Source organism: Antechinus flavipes, chromosome 4 (assembly GCF_016432865.1).
Source record: "Antechinus flavipes isolate AdamAnt ecotype Samford, QLD, Australia chromosome 4, AdamAnt_v2, whole genome shotgun sequence".
Classification (NCBI taxonomy): Eukaryota; Metazoa; Chordata; class Mammalia; order Dasyuromorphia; family Dasyuridae; genus Antechinus; species Antechinus flavipes.
Window position 1 is genome coordinate 41353541 of NC_067401.1, and position 20630 is coordinate 41374170.

Below are 20630 nucleotides of genomic sequence, written 5' to 3' on the forward strand. Positions count from 1 at the left end.
TGCCAAAATATATTTATTTTGAAAAGCAACAGAGCTTATGGATCCCAGATTAAGGGAAAGAGTGGTGTAGGATAAGCCTGCGGCTCACCTTTGGCCTAACCTTGCACTGTCTCCCCCCAACAAGAGGTGGTTGTCATGAAATGAGTATTGTCTATGTAAAGTCGCAGAATCTAGGCTAGTAATTCACTCCTTCACACACTGAACATAGTACTGTTAAAATCAGCTTGGGATTTTTAAAAGAAGGGAAAAATCATTTTTATTTGAAAGGCAATATTTGAGAAGTATATCAGGAATAATGGAGGCTGACCCAGAAATACTGTCACTTTATAGGGATTTGGAAAGACTAGAGAGGCTATCCTGAGATTTTTGTGTTATGTTCCATTCTGAATAACTGATGAAAGAGAATCGCAGGGAGTGAATCCCATAGCTACATGTAGGCTTTGTCAGTCCCTTAAAAGTGGCTGACTGTTTATGTGTGCCAGTGATAAATGGAAACCAAGACTCTCAGATTATATCAGTGTATTGTTTCAGAGCCAAAGTGGCTGATAGGATAGATGACTTCAGGGATGAGAGAAGAGCACACTGGGTTTTAGGGAGCTTTGCGCAGATCTTGGTGTGGTTGGTTCTTGGATATTTTTCTAATTATCTAGGAGATAAAAAAAAGGTCAGGAGAGAGTAAGAGTTGAAGGATATGTCAGAGACACAACTGCCTCTGAATTTGATCTCTGAATTTAGCAGAGTACATACACTGGATCCTTCAGGGAAATGATAAAGGTCATAGAAGCTAGAATTGGAAGAGATGTAAGAGGCTGGGTAGCCTAATTGCCATCTAAAACAATACCTAGTTGTGAATCCCTTGCTTGACATTTTCCAGTGATGAAGGAATTGAGGCTTAAAGAGATGAGTGTCTTGCCCAGGGTGATACTACAGGGCCATTTGAATCCAGGTGCTCTAACATATCTGTTAGAAAGTTTTTCCTTACAGAACAAAGCTAATCCCTTCTCCCATACAGTGATTTTCAGGTATTTAAGAATGCCTTCCTTTTCCTTAGCCTTCTCCAGGTCCTGGTTGAAATCCATCACCATCCTGGTCCTCCCCAACAGGAGGAACTTAGCTTATCACCTCTCCAGCTGTGTGGCATCTCATCATGTTCCCCCAGATGTGACTTGGTGAGGTCAGAGGGCATTGTGCTCTCTTTCCTTTGTCCTGGGCACTATGCTGCCATAAAGACAGCCTGAGCTATAAGTGGGGGAGGTTAGCTCTTTGGCTTGTCACATCACACTGTTGACTCATTGACCTCTGAAGCTGTCAACTGCTCTCCATTCGTATGTCCCCGACCTTATACTTGCTTTTTGAAGGTACATTGTAGGATTTGACATTTATTCCAATTCAGTTTCATCCTACTAACATGCAGCCAAATAGTTTCATTAAGTAATCTGAAACTTTGTGTCATCTGTAAATTTGTTAGATTTGCTTGTAATCCATGCTTTCATGCAAGTCATTGACAAAAATTAGCCAAATAGAGTCAAATACAAAGTTCTAGTGGTAACATGGCATTTGGTGAGAAGTTGAAGGGACAAGGGAAGAAATTATATGCCATTTAAAGATCTTAAGAAAAGTACTCCGTTAAGCTTTAAAATGACATTTTTGATATCTTGAGTAGGAAATGGAGGATGTTAGAATTTTATATCCAGTTCATGATATTTCTCAGGGAAAATCCTGTGACATTTTAAAACTGAGGGAATTCTTGAAATAAACCATATTTCCCCTCCTCCCCCCTGTATTTTAAAAACTGTAAATCCATCAGATCTCACATTGTGTTGTGCTGCTATATACAGTTGTGAAATTGCCTCCTTCCATGCCAGAGGGAATTCATTTCTTCTTACAGTTAGTGTGGAATGAGACCAGAGTCATGGAGGCATTTACTCTGGGGATATTGCTTCCCCTTGAGGACAGATGTATTTGAGTTGGATTCACTGACAGTTCTAGTCAGTGAGAATTAAAAGTTCTAGACTCCTCTTGCAGATCTTGCAGATCTTTGAGATAACCAGAAGTTATCATTAAGGGAAAAAAAAAAGAAAATTGGTCCAACTTGCCTGATGTTAACTCAACTGAACTTGAAACACTTGTCTCCCAAATGATTCTGGAGAAGTCCAGGTCACATCACAGTGACGGTCTGGGGAATAGGTAATAGTTGGATATGGTCTCCTACTATTGCCTAAAGTTCTTAGAAGCAGATGGCTCAGTGGATAGAGTGGTAAGCCTGCAGTCAGGAAAACCTGAGTTGAAATTTGGCCTCGGACATTTACTAGCTGTGAAACCCTGGACAAGTGACTTCACCTCTTTTTGCCTTAATCCACTGGGAAAAGAAATGATTTTTTAAAAAAAATTATAGCTTTTTATTTACGAGATATATGCATAATAATTTTTCAGCATTGACCCTTGCAAAACCTTCTGTTCCAACTTTTCCCTCCTCCCCATCCCCTCCTCTAGATGGCAGGTAGACTCATACATGTTAAATATGTTAAAGTATATGTTAAATACAATATATATACACATATCCATATGTATTTGTTATTTGCTGCACAAGAAAAATCGGACTTAGAAATAAGGTAAAATTAACCTGAGAGGGAAATCAAAAATACAAGTGGATAAAAACAGGGAGTGGAAATGCTATGTTGTGATTCATATTCACTTCCCATAGTTCTTTCACTGGGTGTAGCTGATTTTCTTCATTATTGAACAAATAGAACTGACTTGGTTCATCTCATTGTTGAAGAGAGCCATCCATATCCATTAGAATTGATCATCATATAGTATTGTTGTTGAAATATATAATGACTTCTTGGTCCTGCTCGTTTCACTCAGCATCATTTCATGTAAGTCTCTCCAGGCCTTTCTGAAATCATCCTGCTGGTCATTTCTTATAGAACAATAATATGAGGAAATGATTTTTTAAAAAAAATCTGGCGCTGTTATTTTATTTTTTTTTTTGGTGGTTGTTATACATGTATATTCATTTTTTACATATTTCCAAATGAATCATGTTGGGAGAGAAAAATCAGAACAAAAGGGAAAAACCAGAAGAAAAAAAACAGAAGGGGGAAAAAAAATGAACATGGCATGTGCTAATTTTACATTCAGTATCCATGATTTTCTCTCTGGACCCAGATAGCATTTTCCAGTCAAAGTTTATTGAAATTGCCTTGGATCTCAAAACTGCTGAGAACCAAGTCTGTCATAATTGATCACTACACAATTTTGCTGTTGCTGTGTACAATGTATTCCTGGTTCTGCTTGTTTCACTCATTTTTAGTTCATATAAATCTTGGCAGACCTTTCTTAAGTCAGACCATTCAACAGTTTTTTCTCGAACAATATTCCTTTACTTTCATATACCATAACTTATACAGCCATTTCCCAATTGATATGCACCCCTTCATTTTTTAAATCTTTGCCACCACAAAAGAGCTGCTACATTTTTTGCACATATGGATCTTCTTTTTTTTAATGATTTCTTTGGGATAAAGCCCCAGTCAGAGATACTGCTGGATCAAAGGGTATTCACAGATTGATAGCCCTTTGGGTATAGTTCCAAATTGCTCTCCAAAATAGTTGGGTCACTTCATAATTCCACCAATAATGTATGAATGTCCCAGTTTTTCCACATCCCCTCGAACATCTATCATTATCTTTTCCTGTCATCTTAGCCAGTCTGAACAGTGTGAGATGGTACTTCAGAGTTGTTTTAATTTATATTTCTCTAACCAAGAGGGATTTAGAGCATTTTTTTCTATGATTAGAGATGACTTTAATTTCTTCATCTGAAAATTGTCTCTTCATATTCTTTTACCATTTATCAATTGAGGAATGGCTTGTATTTTTATAAATTTGACTCAGTTCTTTATTATATTTTAGAAGTGAAACGTTTATACAAAAGACTGGCTGTAAAAAAATTTTTCCCACCATTATGTTTTCCTTCTAATCTTGGCTATATTGGTTTTATTTGTGCAAAACCTTTTAAATATAATCAGAGTTAACCATCTTGCATTTCATAATGTTCTTTAGTTCATTGGCCATAAATTCCTCCCTAAGAGAAAGAAATAATGGCAAAATACTCTGCGATCGTGGCTGAGAAAATCCTGGTGCATTAATGTCCATGAAGAATTGCACATGACTGAACAACAAAACCTAGAAGAGGAGGATGGGTTCTCTTGATCTGGGTCTATCAGCCTCAAAGGGTTTGTGGGTATATTTCAAGAGGCCTGTTAACTTGGATGGGAAAAAAGAGCCATTTTTATATTCATTATCTCAACTGAAATTAAGGATTTCCTTCAATTATTTAAAGACATTATTTTGAGACTTTATCTGTGAGGAAGGCTTACAGTCTTGCTCAAGATCATATCACAGTGCCTGTTGAACTCAGATCTCTGAGCTAGGAGATACTTTCCAGAAGGAGGAAATTAGAGATTGAGGTAGACATGTTTTAGGAATCAGGGCCCGAAGAATATGTTGTGAGTGGGGAATGTTCATGAGAGGTAAGAGATGACATTTTATATAGTATGTATCTCTCTCTCTCTCTCTCTCTCTCTTTCTTTCTCTCTCTTACACACACACTTTATCCCTGTTGCTCTCTCTCTCTCTACCTTTCCCTTTCTTTCTCCTCTTCCTTCTCTTTTTCCTTTTCCTCCTCTCTCTACACCACTAGGTTCTGTTCTCTAGAGAGATTGAAAATAACTGGCTCAGAAACTGGAAACTGAGTGGATGCCCTTTAGTTGGAGAATGGCTGAATAAGTTATTGTATATGGATGTTATGGAATATTATTGCTATAGGAAACGATCGGCAGGATGATTTTAGAGAGGTCTGGAGAGACTTACATGAACTCTGATGCTGAGTGAAATGATCAGAACCTAGAGCTTATTATACGTAGCAAAAGATTATTCGATGATCAATTCTGATGGATGTGACTTTCTAATAGTGAGATGATTGAAGCTAGTTCTAATGACCTTGTGATGAAGAGAGCCATCTACACTCAGAGAAAGGACTGTGGGAACTGAATATGGATCATAATATAACATTTCACTCTTTTTGTTTTCATTGGCTTGCATTTTGTTTTCTTTCTCATTTTTTTCTTTTTTGATCTGATTTTTCTTGTGCAGCAAGAGAATTGTATAAATATATATACATATATTGGATTTAACATATTTTAACATTTTTTTTTAAAAAAAGAAAGAAAATAACTTGCTCTAGATTATGTAGGAAGTAAATGGCTGAGCTAGGATTTGAACCAGGTCCTTTTGCCCCACCCTGTATCTTACAAATACTCTTTTATGTCATCAGTGTGGATATTTCTTACATCACAAATCATCCAGAGTTGCTCTGGTCCCATATTGTTGCCAGCCTGATGATCAGCTTCTGCAGACTTAGCTATGCTGGTCCTCAGACAACTGCAAATCAGTCTGCCCGGGGGGCCCATTCTTGAATTTTGTCTAACTGGTTAGAATCTGTCAAAACAGCCCTGCTTAGCTAGCGCAGAATTTAAATTAGAGTCCATGGCTGGTTCTATATTGTACTTGTGAGCGTGTGTGTGTGTGTGTGTCAAGGTTAAATAATTCTAAAAGGAATTTCTGTTGAATCTAAAAATTACCTGACAAACCATCTAAAATTTAAGAAATTTTCAGATTGATTTTTCTTTCAATTATGATTCATTATGTAATGTTCTTCCTCTTTAAAGATAGAATAAAAAGAAAACCAACCCTTTTTATGAAAACTTATTTAGAAACAGAAACTTTACTATGGGAGAGTCCTGTAGTATTTAGGGAAGGAGGAAGACGAAGATTTGGGGGTCTTGGAAATAGAGTAGAATCCACAGATGATATTTTCTTCTCTCATGTACCCAACCATGAGGTTTAATTCCCAGTGACTAGGTGATCATGTAGCCAAAGTCTGTTATCACTTCTAACTCAAATTAAATCCTAAGAATGAGACTGGTTAAGAGGCATGTGAATGTGACCTAGGTGTTAGAAAAAAAAATTGTGCAACTATGATCTTAGCTATTTAATTTATTTAATTAGTGGTTTTCTTGTATATGAAATTTACTTTTGAGAATATACTTTTTCATGAAATTGGGAAGAGCTTGCATATTTGTCAGATTTGGAAAATTATCAAATTTGAGTTTGTTTTTTGTCTCATTCTTGTTCTCTGTTTCTCACTTTCACCAGCTCTGGGACCATTTGGACCACACAATGTTTTTCCCTGATTTTAGACCATTTCTGAGTAGCAGTACACTGGATCAAGACATTAGAGATAATGAACGGGGTCATCAAACTCATGCAGATCTTTGGGGACCCAGCAGACCTCCCAGATTGCCAACAACCAGGAGATACCGATCTCGTGGGAGTTCTCGACCTGACCGGTCCCCAGCAATTGAGGGGTAAGTGTCAAACTTAAAGACATTTTGAAAACGGTTGTGGTAATTTTTGTTTTCTGGGTAACCTTGCCAATACTGTATGCCATTTTTTTCTAGAGCACATCAATCTTAGCTTCTCTGCTTGATAAGAGAGAGTTTCTAAAATAACACAACATCCATGTTCCTTAAGAAGAAAATGTCGGCTGTCTATAGAATGAATGCCTTGACTTCCCATCAGCATACACAGAAATAGAGCTTGCTGATCTTGGGCCGAGGTGTATGTCAGAATTATTAGCTTTGAAAGAATCACTTGGATCCATTGATAGTGAAGGCACTGTCCTAAATGTTTTACAACTATTCTCTTATTTGATCCTTAGTTAACAAAGCACAAACAAACAACAAAAAAGACAAAGTAGGATCACTGGGATCCAACTTCTTTCTTTGGTTCATAATTTAGAGCTTCACAGAGGCTCATGCATTCTCCAGTTTCCTTCCCCTCTGTGCCTTACAGGGAAGCAAATTGAGACCCAGAAAGCTTGAAAAGAACTTGCTTGAGGGGGTGTGACTAAATTGGTATGTGAACCCAAGGCCTTTTGACTCTGGCTCTTAACTTTTTCCAGTGTATTTCACTGACCAACCATTTTTTCCCTTGAGTTTTTATTACTAAAAGTAATTTTCATTTTGATTCTTTGGTACTTTATACTTGTCATGTATTGTTTTGATGCTTCAGTGAAAATAATTTAGTTATGTAGTTAGTACTACTAACTTTTTAATGGACAGATGGGTGGTATAATGGCTAGAGCACTGGGCCTGGAATTAGGAAGGACCTCATCTTCCTGAGTTCAAATCTCCCTCAAACACTTATTAGTTGTGTGAGCTTGGATCAGTCATTCACCCCATCTACCTCATAGTTTCCTCATCTATAAAATGAGCTGGAGAAGTACATGACAAACCACTCTAGTACCTTTGCCAAGAAAACACCAAATGGGAGTCAGACTTAACTGAAAAATAAGAACAACACTTGAATATTCTGCTCATCAGCACCTCCCTGTCAGTGGCCTTAGCTTCTTTTTCTGGGGTTTCCCTTTTCCTTCTATGCAGAGGAGTGTCCATGTGGGCTGTGGTTATTTTCCTCTAATTGGGCCTTCATCTCAGAATCCACTTCTACCCAAAGGTCTTAGTAGATGTGATTTTATTCAGCAGTGACCTAACTTCCTGAAATCTCATTGCCATGAATTTGTGGAACGAGTGAAAAGGGTGTATCTGCCTTTCTGTTTAAAGACTCAGACTAACTGTATTTTGGTAGATTGAAGAGATCATTAGAATTCTGCTATGTTTTTAGCGAAATCCAGTTTTGATGAGGTATCTTAAGATTTGCAGACTGCTTTACAATATATGAACAGCCCTTTAGGGAGATGTTATTATTATTCCCCCTTTCAAAAAAATGAATTTATTGTCCAGAGAAGTTGTGGTTTACCTGGGTCAGTCAACTAGTAAGCGTCTGGGTAGGATTTGAACCCAGATCTTCTCTGACTCCAAGTTCCCCATCCTTTCTACTCTTATCATGATGCCCTCCATTTATATTTTTAAACATTTATTATTTTTTGTTCATTTTAGTTGTGTGCAACTCTTTGTGACCCCATTTTGAGGTTTTATTAACAAAAATAGCTGGATGTTTGCCATTTTCTTTTCTGGGTCATTTTATAGATGAGGAAACAGACAGGCATAGAGAAATGACTTGCCCAGGGTCACACAGCTAAGATGTATGTGAGGTCAGATTCGAACTCAGGAAGGCTTAGCTTCAGGCCTAACATTCTATGTACTGTGATGCTACTTGGTTCCTTTAAGCATTTACCATTCCTCTTAGGTTGGAGAAGGGGAAATCTAAGTGACAGCAAGTGAGGAAGAATTTTTTTATTCTTAATGGTAATGTCTGAATAGTGTAAGTATTGGCTTCTCTGGGAATTGAGAACTAACTCTTCAGGGAATGGAGTCATGAGGCATTCAGATGCTCCTTTCTGATAATTACTATAGTAGGATACTTCCATTTTTCAAGACAAGATATAATTCTACTTAAGAAAAAAACAAAACAACACAATAATCTGATATCAGAATACCTTGTGGTTGATTCTGTTAGCTGCCAATAACAGGAAAAAAATGTTTGATTAATTTGTTGTTCTGGACAAATCCCTGAAAAACAAGATATACAAGAATTTTTTGAGAGCTGGGTCAGTTTGGTGCACCGGAAATGGCAACAAGGCTACCCACTTTGCACTTCTGCCCATTATTACCTGTGGGATTTTGGGCGAGCTTCCTAATCTGTAACATGTAGGCAGTTGAACTAGATGGCTTCTGAGATTACTGGCATATCTAAATCCATGATCCTGTGGGAGCCAATGAATAGGTGGGATTCAAGGTTTAAAGCTTTTTATTTTTTTAAATCCTTGCCACACCAATAGATGGCAGCTTGAAAAATTTCCCAGGTTAAACATAATCCTTTTTTCTCCAAATAAAAAGAAATCAGGCTTCATTGTTTATTGACACATCCTTCTCCTTTTCAAGTAGAGTGCTGCAACTTGAGTGGCCTGCAGTGTCAAGTAATTTAGCAGCTATTTTATCTAAAAGAAGCACAGATATCACTTCTATGGATGCAGATTATAACTTCCTTTATCCTTTAAAAAGTAACCAGCATTTATTTTTTCCTCATGTTGGGGAAAAAATAAAGAAATCCTTTATAATAAATATGAAAAGCACGTACTCTGGGTATGTTCAGTAACATATATTTTGTTATTGACCTTGGGTCCATTATGCTTCTATAAGGAAGTAGGTTGTATGAATCCTTCTCCTGATTGTGTTCATTTTGAATCAGTTCACACATGTCTTTTTTGTTTTTTCTAGTCTCGTTTTAAAATTATTTCCTAGGGCACTATTGTATCCGTTTTCTGAATCTGAATTCAGAAAGCCATCATGAATGGTGAATATTATAAACTCGTATAATTTGTTCTGCCATTTTCCACTTTTTTGTTGCAACAAAGAGCCTGGGTAGATAGGCTTATGACTTGCTGTGGCATGATAAACAACTTTATGTTGATGAGTTTCTCCAAGGATAAACATACCTTAAATTTGAATGGCAGATAATACAGACCTAGACTTGAAGACTTTCCATTGTGCTGTAGGCAGACAGAATGGCATGGCTTTAGAAAACCCAGGAGGAATAGGATTTTGTGCTCCCAAAACTAGTGCAGAAATGGATTTAAAGTTATAATTACAGGAGCAGTGTTTATGCTTTTTTAGTACTGGGTGTTTTTGTTTCATTTCTTTTATATACTAACAATGAGTGCTTTTCCCTGTTGTCCATAGTAATGATTTATGTGTAGAGCATTTTGCAGATCTCACTACTTCATAAATGAGAGCTATTATTATTACTGTCTTTCTGGCCCTGGTTGATGATTCAAGCTCAATAGTATAGACCCCCTCAGCCTTGGTCCATGACTTCTGCAATATAGATGTGCTCGTTGACAGAAAACACTATTGAGAAGATCAAGACGAAAATGAGACGCTTCATCCTCTCCGGAAGACACAGGAGACTGAACTTGAAACCTTGATTAACATAATTTTTTTCTTATTATAGAAATTTTAACACAGCTACTAAGTATGTGACATTATACTACCTATTCAGTTCAATAAATATGTAATTAAGCACCCACTATTTGCCAGTTATGGTGTCAAACACTAGAGATAGAAATAAGACACTTTCTACCCTCAAGAAGCCTTATGGTCCAGTGAGGGGGGAGACAATATGCAAAAGGAAGCTGGAAAGAGAGAGAGAGGAAGGATACCAAGAGGGTCCTTGGGGACATGTTGTTCAGTGGCGTGCAAGAAGAGTAGCAGATGGAAAGTATGATGGGTAATCTGCACAGTCCAGGCTCTGAACTCATTCTCTCTATATATATAATTCTTTGGGAGAAGTTGAGTGTTCCACATTCCAGTCCTCTATCAGGCAAGGTGGAGTCGATAAAGTATAATAGTTGCACATTAATGTGCAATTGTAATATTGTAAAATGCAACATTATAATGACTTGATGAGAAAATCTAGGGGGTTTTTCATTATTTCAATGAGTGAGAATAATTTGGGTTCTTAAAATACAAAGAGACATAACTTAAAGTTTAAAAAAAAAGGTAGAGATAATTATAATGTGTTACCCCTGTTGTCAAAATGAAAGCCAACAGACTGTGGTCTGAGACTTCAGGTACTTCACAAAAGATATCCAAGTAGTGTTGACTGAGAAGCAGCAATTGAATTGAAAAGTCATCCTTGAGTGATAGGACACTCAAAGATGACCACATTTGGCTTGGCACTTTGTTTGCAGTGAGTATAAAGACTTAAGATCTTGCTTTGGATCAGCTTTATAGGAAATCAACCACTACAACAATGCAGAAGATTTCCACGTGAATTTCTGGTGTAGGACTACTCATTTATTTATTTTGTCTACAATTTATATAGGGGTTTCAGTGGAAGCTGTGGTTTGGGAGGACCAATTAGGTTCACACCTGTCATTTTTTTGTTGTTGTGGTTGTTGTTGTTATCTTGACTTATAGAAGACGGTAACCTTCATTTTTAATTTTTTAATTTTTTTGCTTTATTTGATTCTATGTGCTTTTCCCCTTTCTTTTCTAACAGAATAATACAACAGATCTTTGCAGGATTCTTTGCAAATTCAGCAATTCCTGGCTCCCCCCACCCTTTTTCATGGTAAGTGACTACTTGCCCTTTGTTTTATTAAGTTCAGTAGTGCCATTCTTGATGCTGTCCCTTTGTCCCACTCATGGTGAAGAGAGCAGCCACTGGTGACCTTTTAGATAGGGCCCACAGGTAGGTGGGTGGGTTTTATTTCATTTTGATTTTTGAATTTTGCTCTGATGTCTTCTATTTCACATATGATGAAGTTCTCTTTTTGTGCTTAATTTAGTATGTAGAGAGCAAATTCTTAGAGATAAAAACATTTCCACCTTTCTGATTCCATTTAGACAATTTGAGGACTTCCTTTTCACCTGGTTTTAGAAGAGCATAGATTCCCCAGATCGGGGTCCCTTTGCCAGTTCTTCCTGGGGCTTGGCAAGGTGACCCTTCCTAATGCTGTTTATCTCATCCCATCTGCAGGAGTGGGATGCTGCACTCCAACCCCGGGGATTATGCCTGGGGTCAGGCGGGGCTTGATGCCATTGTCACCCAGGTGAGGAGAGCTGCCTTTGTGAGGATGTCTATTCTTTGTGTTCCCTGGGTCCTAGGCTTTCCTTCCTCTTTTTATAAATGCTTCTTTGAAAGTCCTTGAAGTCACCACTATTTACAGTTTTTCCCAGTTCCTGAATCTTGAGTTTCCATTTGATATGAAATAAGTGTGGTGCATTTTGTCTGGAAAGTGGTTTCCATGTACTTTTGGGATTTAAGTGATTTCCTGGAAGATGATGTTTAAACCCTAGTGAGAAATGTGTTCTAGGTGTTCTCTAGTAACAAACGTGTATGTGTGTGTGTGTGGTGTGTGTCTTTAGAGGAATTTACTCATCAACTTTGTAGATTGCCAAAATTTAATCCCATTCCTCCTTTTCCATCACTGCCAGCTTCCTTTCCATTTATTGATAAGTGAGGTTTGCCAGTCAGTAGCTATTACTATGAAGTAGCCTATGATCTTTTTTATTGCATTACCTCTCCACTTTTTAAGTTACCTTGTGACCAAATTTTGGCCCAGTTGTGTCTCAGCTGAGCAATGATGAGCCCCTAATTAACTCTAATGTGAGCTCAATCTGACCTGATGCTTTGGAAGACAACCTTACGTGTCTCCAGAACAAGAGGAGGGAAACCCATGTTTCTCAAAGTCTAATAGAGGTCAAAACAGAGAATTCCTCATTACTATCATCCACCTTCTGCTTATTAGCTACTTTTTTTTTTTTAAGTGTTGTCTACATTATTCTTTTGCAGCTCTTAGGACAGTTGGAAAATACTGGGCCTCCCCCAGCTGATAAAGAAAAGATCACATCTCTTCCAACAGTGACAGTAACTCAGGAACAAGTTGGTGGGTAAATTTCCTTATCTGTTATCTTCTTTTTCATTTTGTTATTCAGGATTTCAGTCTTGTTTTATTAGTTTTAGGCCCCATTTGATAAGGCGGATATTTCCTTAGTTCCCCCTCAGTCCTATATATTTATGTAGGTCCTAGGTAGAGGAAGATGTATTGTTGTTTGTCCTTCATTCTCGAAGAGGACCAGGATGCTGGGGAGGTGATGTCTTGATGCAAGTGATTTGATTTAAGTGAGGGAGGGCAGGGACAGCTAGCTGCTGCAGTAGATGAAGCACCAGCCCTGAAGTCAGGAGGGACCTGAGTTCATGTTTGGTCTCAGACACTTGAACTTTTTAGCTGTGTGACCCTGGGTAAGTCACTTAACCCCAGTTACCTCAGCAAAAAAAAAAAAAAAAGTGAGGGAGGGCTGTGCAAAGTCACCAGCCTCCTTTTCTCCTCCAGAGCCATCTGGATCTAGTGGGCAAGATCTAGTTTAGGACGATGTGCTGATTGACCAGCAGTATGTTGAATATCTTTGATGTAAGAATTCTTAGCACTTATCTGGGTTATTCCTTCCATCAGAATTGCAGAGATGGGGGTATCTCCTGAAGATGGGATGATGACTTTGTAATATTGTTGGGAAAGACTAGAGAAAGGAGAATGAGACAAGCTAAATCTTGAAGGTTGAGAAGGAGGCAAGAGACCTAATACCAATAAAGTAATAAGTGAGAATGAGTATGACAGTTTGAAAGAACTGGACTGGTATTGTATACTGGGAAATAGAATTAAGTTTAAATAAGTGGATTTTAGAAGGCTTTGATAGCCAGGCAGGGCAGCTTGTGCTTAGTTACTAAGGTAGACCATAGTAGGGAGTCACTGCCAATTCTAGAACAACTTTTGACAAGACTAAATCTGCCTTTTAAGAAGATTGTTCTGATATGCCTTGGTAGGATCAATTAAGAGGAAATATCTGAGAGTAGTAAGAAAGCAGTGGAGATAAAGAGAATATATGTTAGAGACATTTTAAAAAGAAGGAACGCCACGTAGGTTTGAGAGGGCCTAGATGTCCCAGTTACTAGAAATAGGGAAGTTTATAGTGGGAGTTCCTATAGGAAGGAAAATAAAATATACCTTTAATCATAATTGAATTTGAAATAATGATGATAAGACCTCCAAGTGGCAGTGAGTAGAGGGGAGTAATATGATGAAAGTTTTATTTTAGGAAGCTTAATCTGGAAGTAGTAAGGTAAATTGGATTGGGAAAGAGATTGATGTCAGAAAGGTGGACTAGGAAGCAGTTAGAGTGATTTAGGTGACAGGGGGTGAAGGGGGAAGGGTGTGTGAGGGAGAGAGAGAAAGGAGAGAAGGATAATAGTGAGGATATTGAAGGAAGAACAAACCCCATATCCTTTAATTCTTTCATATAATAGGTGTGCAGGTGCATTTCAGCGGTTGTGGAGATGGGCACAGTGCTCTTTGGGCAGTTCTGCTCTTGGTCGGGACACAGCTTTATAGCTGCCTCCCTTTATGGCAGAGTCCCCTCTGCCATCTGCCCACAGCAAGAGGGCTTGAGCGGGAGGGGGGGAGGTTGGCTTTGAGCCCTAGTGAGATACTAGAAAGGAGCCTGCTGAGATTGGCATCTCTTCCCTGCCACCCCAAGCTGCCCTTCTGAGGCTGGCTCTGCCCAGCTGCAGCGCCTACCCCAAGAGAGCCTGCGTTGTGGTTCCACACTGCCCCCTCGTGGTTAGGTCCTCACCCAGCACCTGGTGCCAGTGGACTTTGGGTCTGGAAGAGAAGGGCAGTAGTTGGGGATAACAGAGAGGCGACCAGAGATATTGAGCAGGACATTAAATGTGCCAAGAGTGAATCACTTCCTGGTGGGAGAACATCACTGTTTTCTGCATGGAAGCAGACAGCCTCAGAGGTTTTATTTACCTGGCAGCTAAAAGGTTTAGGGAGATATGTTTCCCTGGTTTTTCTGTTTATTAGAAAACATAATTTAAATGAGATTTGTTTAATCTGTGATTGCAAAAAAAAAATCCAGGCCTAATTAGCTTAGATCCAAGTTTGTGTTGGAGAGGATCCCATTCTGCTGTGATTTTTTTCTTCCCTTCCATTTTCCTTTCCTTCCTCCATTTTGGGTTAAAATTCACAAGTCTGCCCGCCACCCCCTCTCTCCTCCCACTTTTTCTCTCTGTGTGCTATTACTGAGAAGACAGGGCCAAGTCTAGGCCTTCCTTTTGCATACATATTTCATGATATGTATTCTTCTTCTTTTTTTTTTTTTTTTAATAATTTTTTATTGATAGAATGCATGCCAGGGTAATTTTTTACAGCATTATCCCTTGCCTTCATTTCTGTTCCGATTTTTCCCCTCCCTCCCTCCCCCTCCCCCAGATGGCAAGAGTCCTTTACATGTTGGATGGGTTGCAGTATATCCTAGATACAATACACGTGTGCAGAACTTAACAGTTTTCTTGTTGCACAGGGAGAATTGAATCCAGAAGGTATAAATAACCCGGGAGGAAAAACATAAATGCAAGCAGTTTATATTCATTTCCAGTGTTCTTTCTCTGGATGTAGCTGCTTCTGTCCATCTTTGATTAATTAAGGCTCTCTTTTATCAAAGAGGTCCACTTCCATCAGAATACATCCTCAAACAGTATCGTTGTTGAGGTATATAATGATCTCCTGGTTCTGCTCATTTCACTCAGCATCAGTTCATGTAAGTCTCACCAGTCCTCTCTGTATTCATCCTGCTGGTCATTTCTTACAGAACAATAATATTCCATAACGTTCATTGTATTCTCCTTTTACAGATACGGGTTTGGAGTGTCCAGTGTGCAAAGAAGACTACATAGTCGAAGAGCAAGTCCGGCAGTTGCCTTGCAACCACTTCTTTCACAGCAGCTGTATTGTGCCATGGTTGGAACTGGTGAGTTTGGTTCCCAACTCCCGGGCTGTTGTATAGTATGAAAAGGATTAAGAAGGGCACAATATGGGGAGGAGCCAACTACAATTTTGGCCTCCTATTTCCCTGACACAGACCTGAGTAAAACCTTCGTTGATTTTTAGACAATGATTGTTGCTTGGTGCCTGTCTAGATCAAATATGATGCAGCAGGTATTTGCAACCTTTTTCCTTTTGTCACCATTTTGTCTTAGTTCTCTTTGGTGCTTTGAATGGAGAGGTAATAGTAATGTGTGCTAGTCGGAACTGTGTGTTCTGGTTTCTAGTGAAGCTGTTTCAGGTCTTTGTGAAGTTTGAGCTCAGCTACTTGTCTTGACCCAAGGCCTCACAGCAGGAATTTTTTCCAGTGAATAAACATTTTGTTCCCAATCTTTTCCATTAAAAACATGTAACAAATGTGCGTAGTTAAGCAAAACAAATTCTCCCATTGGCCATATCCAACAATCTATGTCTTATTCTGGATTGTGGAGCCATAACTTTTCTGTCAGAGGAGAGTAGTGGGCTTCAAGGTCCTCTGGAGTCCTACTTGATCATTTTGTGGATCAGAGGTCTTAATTATTTCAGAGTGGTTTGTTTTTACAGTGTTGTTATTGCATACATTGTTCTTCTGTTGAATACACTCTGTCATTTCATGTGAGTCTCTGTAGGTTTCCTTGATGTCATTTCTTTCATCATTTTTGATAGTGTATTTGAATTCCATCTCATTCCTTTTTTTTTTTTTTTTTTTTTTTTTAATAATTTTTTATTGATAGAACGCATGCCAGGGTAATTTTTTACAGCATTATCCCTTGCATTCATTTCTGTTCCGATTTTTCCCCTCCCTCCCTCCACCCCTTCCCCCAGATGGCAAGCAGTCCTTTACATGTTGAATGGGTTGCAGTATATCCTAGATACAATATATGTGTGCAGAACCAAACAGTTTTCTTGTTGCACAGGGAGAATTGAATCCAGAAGGTATAAATAACCCGGGAGGAAAAACATAAATGCAAGCAGTTTATATTCATTTCCAGTGTTCTTTCTCTGGGTGTAGCTGCTTCTGTCCATCTTTGATCAATTAAGGCTCTCTTTATCAAAGAGATCCACTTCCATCAGAATACATCCTCAAACAGTATCGTTGTTGAGGTATATAATGATGTCCTGGTTCTGCTCATTTCACTCAGCATCAGTTCATGTAAGTCTCGCCAGTCCTCTCTGTATTCATCCTGCTGGTCGTTCCTTACAGAACAATAATATTCCATAATGTTCATATACCACAATTTACTCAACCATTCTCCAATTGATGGTCCATCTCATTCCTATACTGTAATTTATCAGCCTATCTCTAATTAATGGACATTCCCTTTGTATTTTTTTGTTTACCACAAAAACATGTTAAGAATATTTTTATACCTATGCATCCTTTTTCATTTCACTTTGATTTCTTTGGGCTATAGACCTCAGTACTCACAGCAGCTGTTAGCCTGCCTCTTGTGACCAGAATATTATACATGCTTAAATATGATTTATATCAGTGGTTTTCAGACTTGGTCTTGGGGACATCTTTATATTCTTAAAAATTGAAAACCCTTAACCCGCTAAGTACAATAAACATTTATTAAATAAATAAAATTATTAAATACTATTTTCCAGATACTATGTTAAGTCCTAAGAGCCTTTGTTTATGTAGATTATGTCTGTATTAAAAATTAAAACTGATAATTAAAAATGCTTGCAACATTAACAATAATAAACTCATAAAACATTTTTATGGAAAAATAGCTACATTTTTTAAAACAAAAAAAATTATTGAGAATTTTGTCTATTTTTGCAAACTTAATAAAAGACAACTATATTCTCGCATTTGCTTTTTCAATATCTATTGTGATTTTTTGTTTTGGTTGAATTATATGCAAAAAATTTGCCCTCATACTACAGATATGTAGTTAGAAAAGAAAGAAGTATTTAATAGGCAATAACATCCCAGAATTGTTATGAAAAGAGTTTTGATCTCAAGAAATCTTTGACAAAATCTTGAGGTAGATCCTAGAGTTCTTTGAACTATACTTTAAGAAACGTTGCTCTGTTCACTCCCCCAACTTTTCATTATAATTTGTTTTCTTTTAATTATAGCTTGGCTTTTTTCTACCCATTTATTTTCTTTTTTTCAAATCAGGCTGCTCATTTTTTCTTTGGTGTCTATGTGTTTCAGCATGACACGTGTCCTGTTTGCAGGAAGAGCTTAAATGGTGAGGACTCAACTCGGCAAACACCAAACAGCGAGGCCTCTTCAAGCAGTGGCTATAGCAGTGACAGCCAACTACATGACCCATGGACTTTCTGAAGCTCAAGATCCATTGAGTTGGGGCCGTGGTAGACTTACTACAAATGTAAATTGTATAAAAAATAGTATGTGGATATAGGAACTTCACCAGAAATCCCAACCCATAATATTAATGCAATGAGTGCTGTCCCTTTCCAAATTTAAAGTTAGCATTTACAGATGGAATTGTATCCGAGCCGAATGCCTCTCTTATTCCTGAATTTCAGAGTGATGACTTGATTTTATACTTGTGAAAACTAATTATGTGTTTCTTTCAGAATGAAATAAATTCGTTACAGGTCTAGTTAGGGTTCTACTATGTCATGCTGCCTTGTAATGGAGGTTCTGCTTTCTCCCCAGCCTCCATCTCCCTCATCAGTGTATTTTAAAGTAAATACAGTGGAACCAAAACCCCATGGTCCTTTTGGCATAAAGTATTTGTGTTAACTGGGTGAAAGTGACTCCTAGCTGGATTAGCCATGAAATCAAGTCAAATAAAGCCAGAGCTTTGACTTGAGCTTCCAAGAACAAACTGAAGGACAGTTAAAATGGAAAAGAAAAAGTGGCTGATTGTCTATCTCTTTAGTTTTGCTCATTTTTCTTTTTAAAATGATACTTCAGGAGGAGGCAGTTCCACTCAAGATGAAAATATAGCATTTTCTTACAGGCTAGCTGGGACTCTGCCTTGCCCCCCTTGTTGGCAAAGGATTAAAGCAGGATGAAAGCTAATGGGACAGAGGACTCTTAGGTTTACAGTTGGGAAAGGGTTAAAGCAAGATAAAGGCTAAAGGGCAGAGGACTCTTAGGTTTAGAGTCTGTAATTGCCCTTGACTCATAGTAGGTTCCTTGTTTCCTTCCTGTTGTCCTGGGGACCTCCTGAAGACATCTCTTCGAGAAATGAATGGGATGATGCGTTAACTGCTTGAGTGTCTAGTTCATTGGTACTTGATAATTCATTGGTCTTCAGGAATTTAGATTTTTATGTTGTTTCTTTTTAAACTTTTTTTTTTTAAACACATTTCACTTGTAAACCTTTGCTGTTCTGCCTGGTTCTTGCTGCTGTTGGAGTCATACCATTCGTGGCCAGGCTCAAGAGCACTCGACTGAAGGAGGTATCTGAATTAAGGTCCTACCTACTCTGTTAACCTAAAATCATCCCTATACACATGTACACAGCTCTGTGGAGCATTCATTTTCTAAACTTGAATAAATGAAGAAGGTAAAGAATGTTGTTGGAGCTTCAGAGTGTCACATGAAAATAGTGGGGCTCTGGGACTGGTCCATGAGGCCATGCTGGGGCTGGGGAGGGTTGGGTGCTGCGAAGCTGATACCATCATTATCTATGGAGGTTGCAACTGCTCCCTGAAGTGAATTTAGGGGTATTGAAGGCAAACCTGAGGGAGAGTCATTTGAAAATCAAATATCTTAGGAGGAGAATCTTAATCATTTCTTGGCTTACTGGTCCCCTACCTTACACACCCCCTTTTTTTCTTTTTCAGTGAACATCATGAACTGTAACTGTTTTTTAGGATGTCTTTTTGGCCTAGAGCTGTTGCCGCACAAGTGAGAGAGCAGCTAGAGTAGGGGCCATTGTTGAAAGGCAGGGCTAGCAGGGTGAAATTCAGTTTGGGTCAGGAAGAGAAAGGAAGCAATTCCTTGAGAACCTTTTGGTACTTGACAGAAAATGTGCACCATCTGGAGCGCATGTGTTAGTTTTGATCTGTTGGGATTTTGTGGCAAGAAAAAGAAGTGGTGTTTGGCTACTCCAGGATACACTACGACTGCATTGATCCATTGCTATTTTTTGATCATCAAAATCTATAGTTATGTCAATGATTTTTGCTCAGTAAATGTCTGGATATAATAAGGCAAGCAACATTTGTAGTGAAATTATCTGGAGATGTAAAAAAAATAAGCAAATTTGCAAAATTTGTGATCATCTTGATTGCAAATACTACTAAGAGAAATAGGCTAAGTGACATAAAATCTCCATTTTAGTTGCTATACTGGATTTGAGGGCATGAAGAAAAATTAGTTATTTCTTAGAGCCCTCCAGCTTTAGTTTTTCTATAAATCATGCTTCTGAGAAATGTATGCTTCAGTTCTGCAGTCAAACAGAATGAAGAATGAATAGTATTCTCTGGGCTTTGCAGACACTGGGCAATGATGATCTATGGATTAACACTTTTCTGCCTTAACCTTCATCTTTTAACCCATGGTGTAGGTCCTGAGAAATACAGGTGCCTTCCTTGCATAACTCAATTATAGTGTTTGGCTTTTTTGATTATTTCCAGGAATAACCTATCCTTAGATATTCATTACATATTTTGGGCCTATAATCAAAGGACAAGAGACTACTAGATAGCTAAGAGTCCCTAAGGGCAGATTTCTTTATTTCTGAACATGCTTACCTAGAAACAGATTGACAGAATATATAGAAGTCAGGGAGTAATGATGAGAGGTTGTTTGCCTATGTCCTTGGAAATGTGACCTCAATTTCTTATCAGCCATCACTCTCCATTCTGAGTGATCATTACTTGTGTAGTTCTGAGTAGATCATAGATCCTGTTCTTGGCGACTCATCTCCTAAGAATAGCAGTGGGGATACAGTGATGTCTTACACATGCTTTTTCTTTCTCTTTTTCCCAGATCTTCATTAAGGTCTTTTAAAGTTTGAGGTAAAAGGGTAGGATTTCATTCTACTTTGGATGGTAGCCCTTCTTGTGTAGCCACAATCTTTAAGGCAATAATTGGACTCAGCATGAATATGAATCCCTGTGGTGCCTTTTGGACCCCTAGTGTGGGTGGTGATGGTTCTAATTGGAATAGTCTGATCGTCCTTGCTATTATAGGAGGCAACTATATTTTATTTTCCACTTGTCCAAATTGTTTTTA

At 38.2% G+C, this 20630-nt stretch overlaps 1 protein-coding gene across 1 annotated transcript in view; it reads left to right on the forward strand.

Annotated features, from left to right (window-relative positions):
• The window catches only part of RNF115 (ring finger protein 115), a 51798-nt gene extending 32836 nt beyond the window's left edge, over positions 1-18962 (forward strand). The window contains exons 4-9 of the mRNA XM_051992836.1: positions 6223-6434; positions 11092-11163; positions 11572-11644; positions 12388-12481; positions 15286-15401; positions 17625-18962. Coding sequence (XP_051848796.1) covers positions 6223-6434; positions 11092-11163; positions 11572-11644; positions 12388-12481; positions 15286-15401; positions 17625-17756 — 699 coding nt within the window. The 3' untranslated portion in view covers positions 17757-18962. The remainder of the gene's footprint in view (positions 1-6222; positions 6435-11091; positions 11164-11571; positions 11645-12387; positions 12482-15285; positions 15402-17624) is intronic.
• The last annotated feature ends 1668 nt before the right edge of the window (positions 18963-20630 follow it).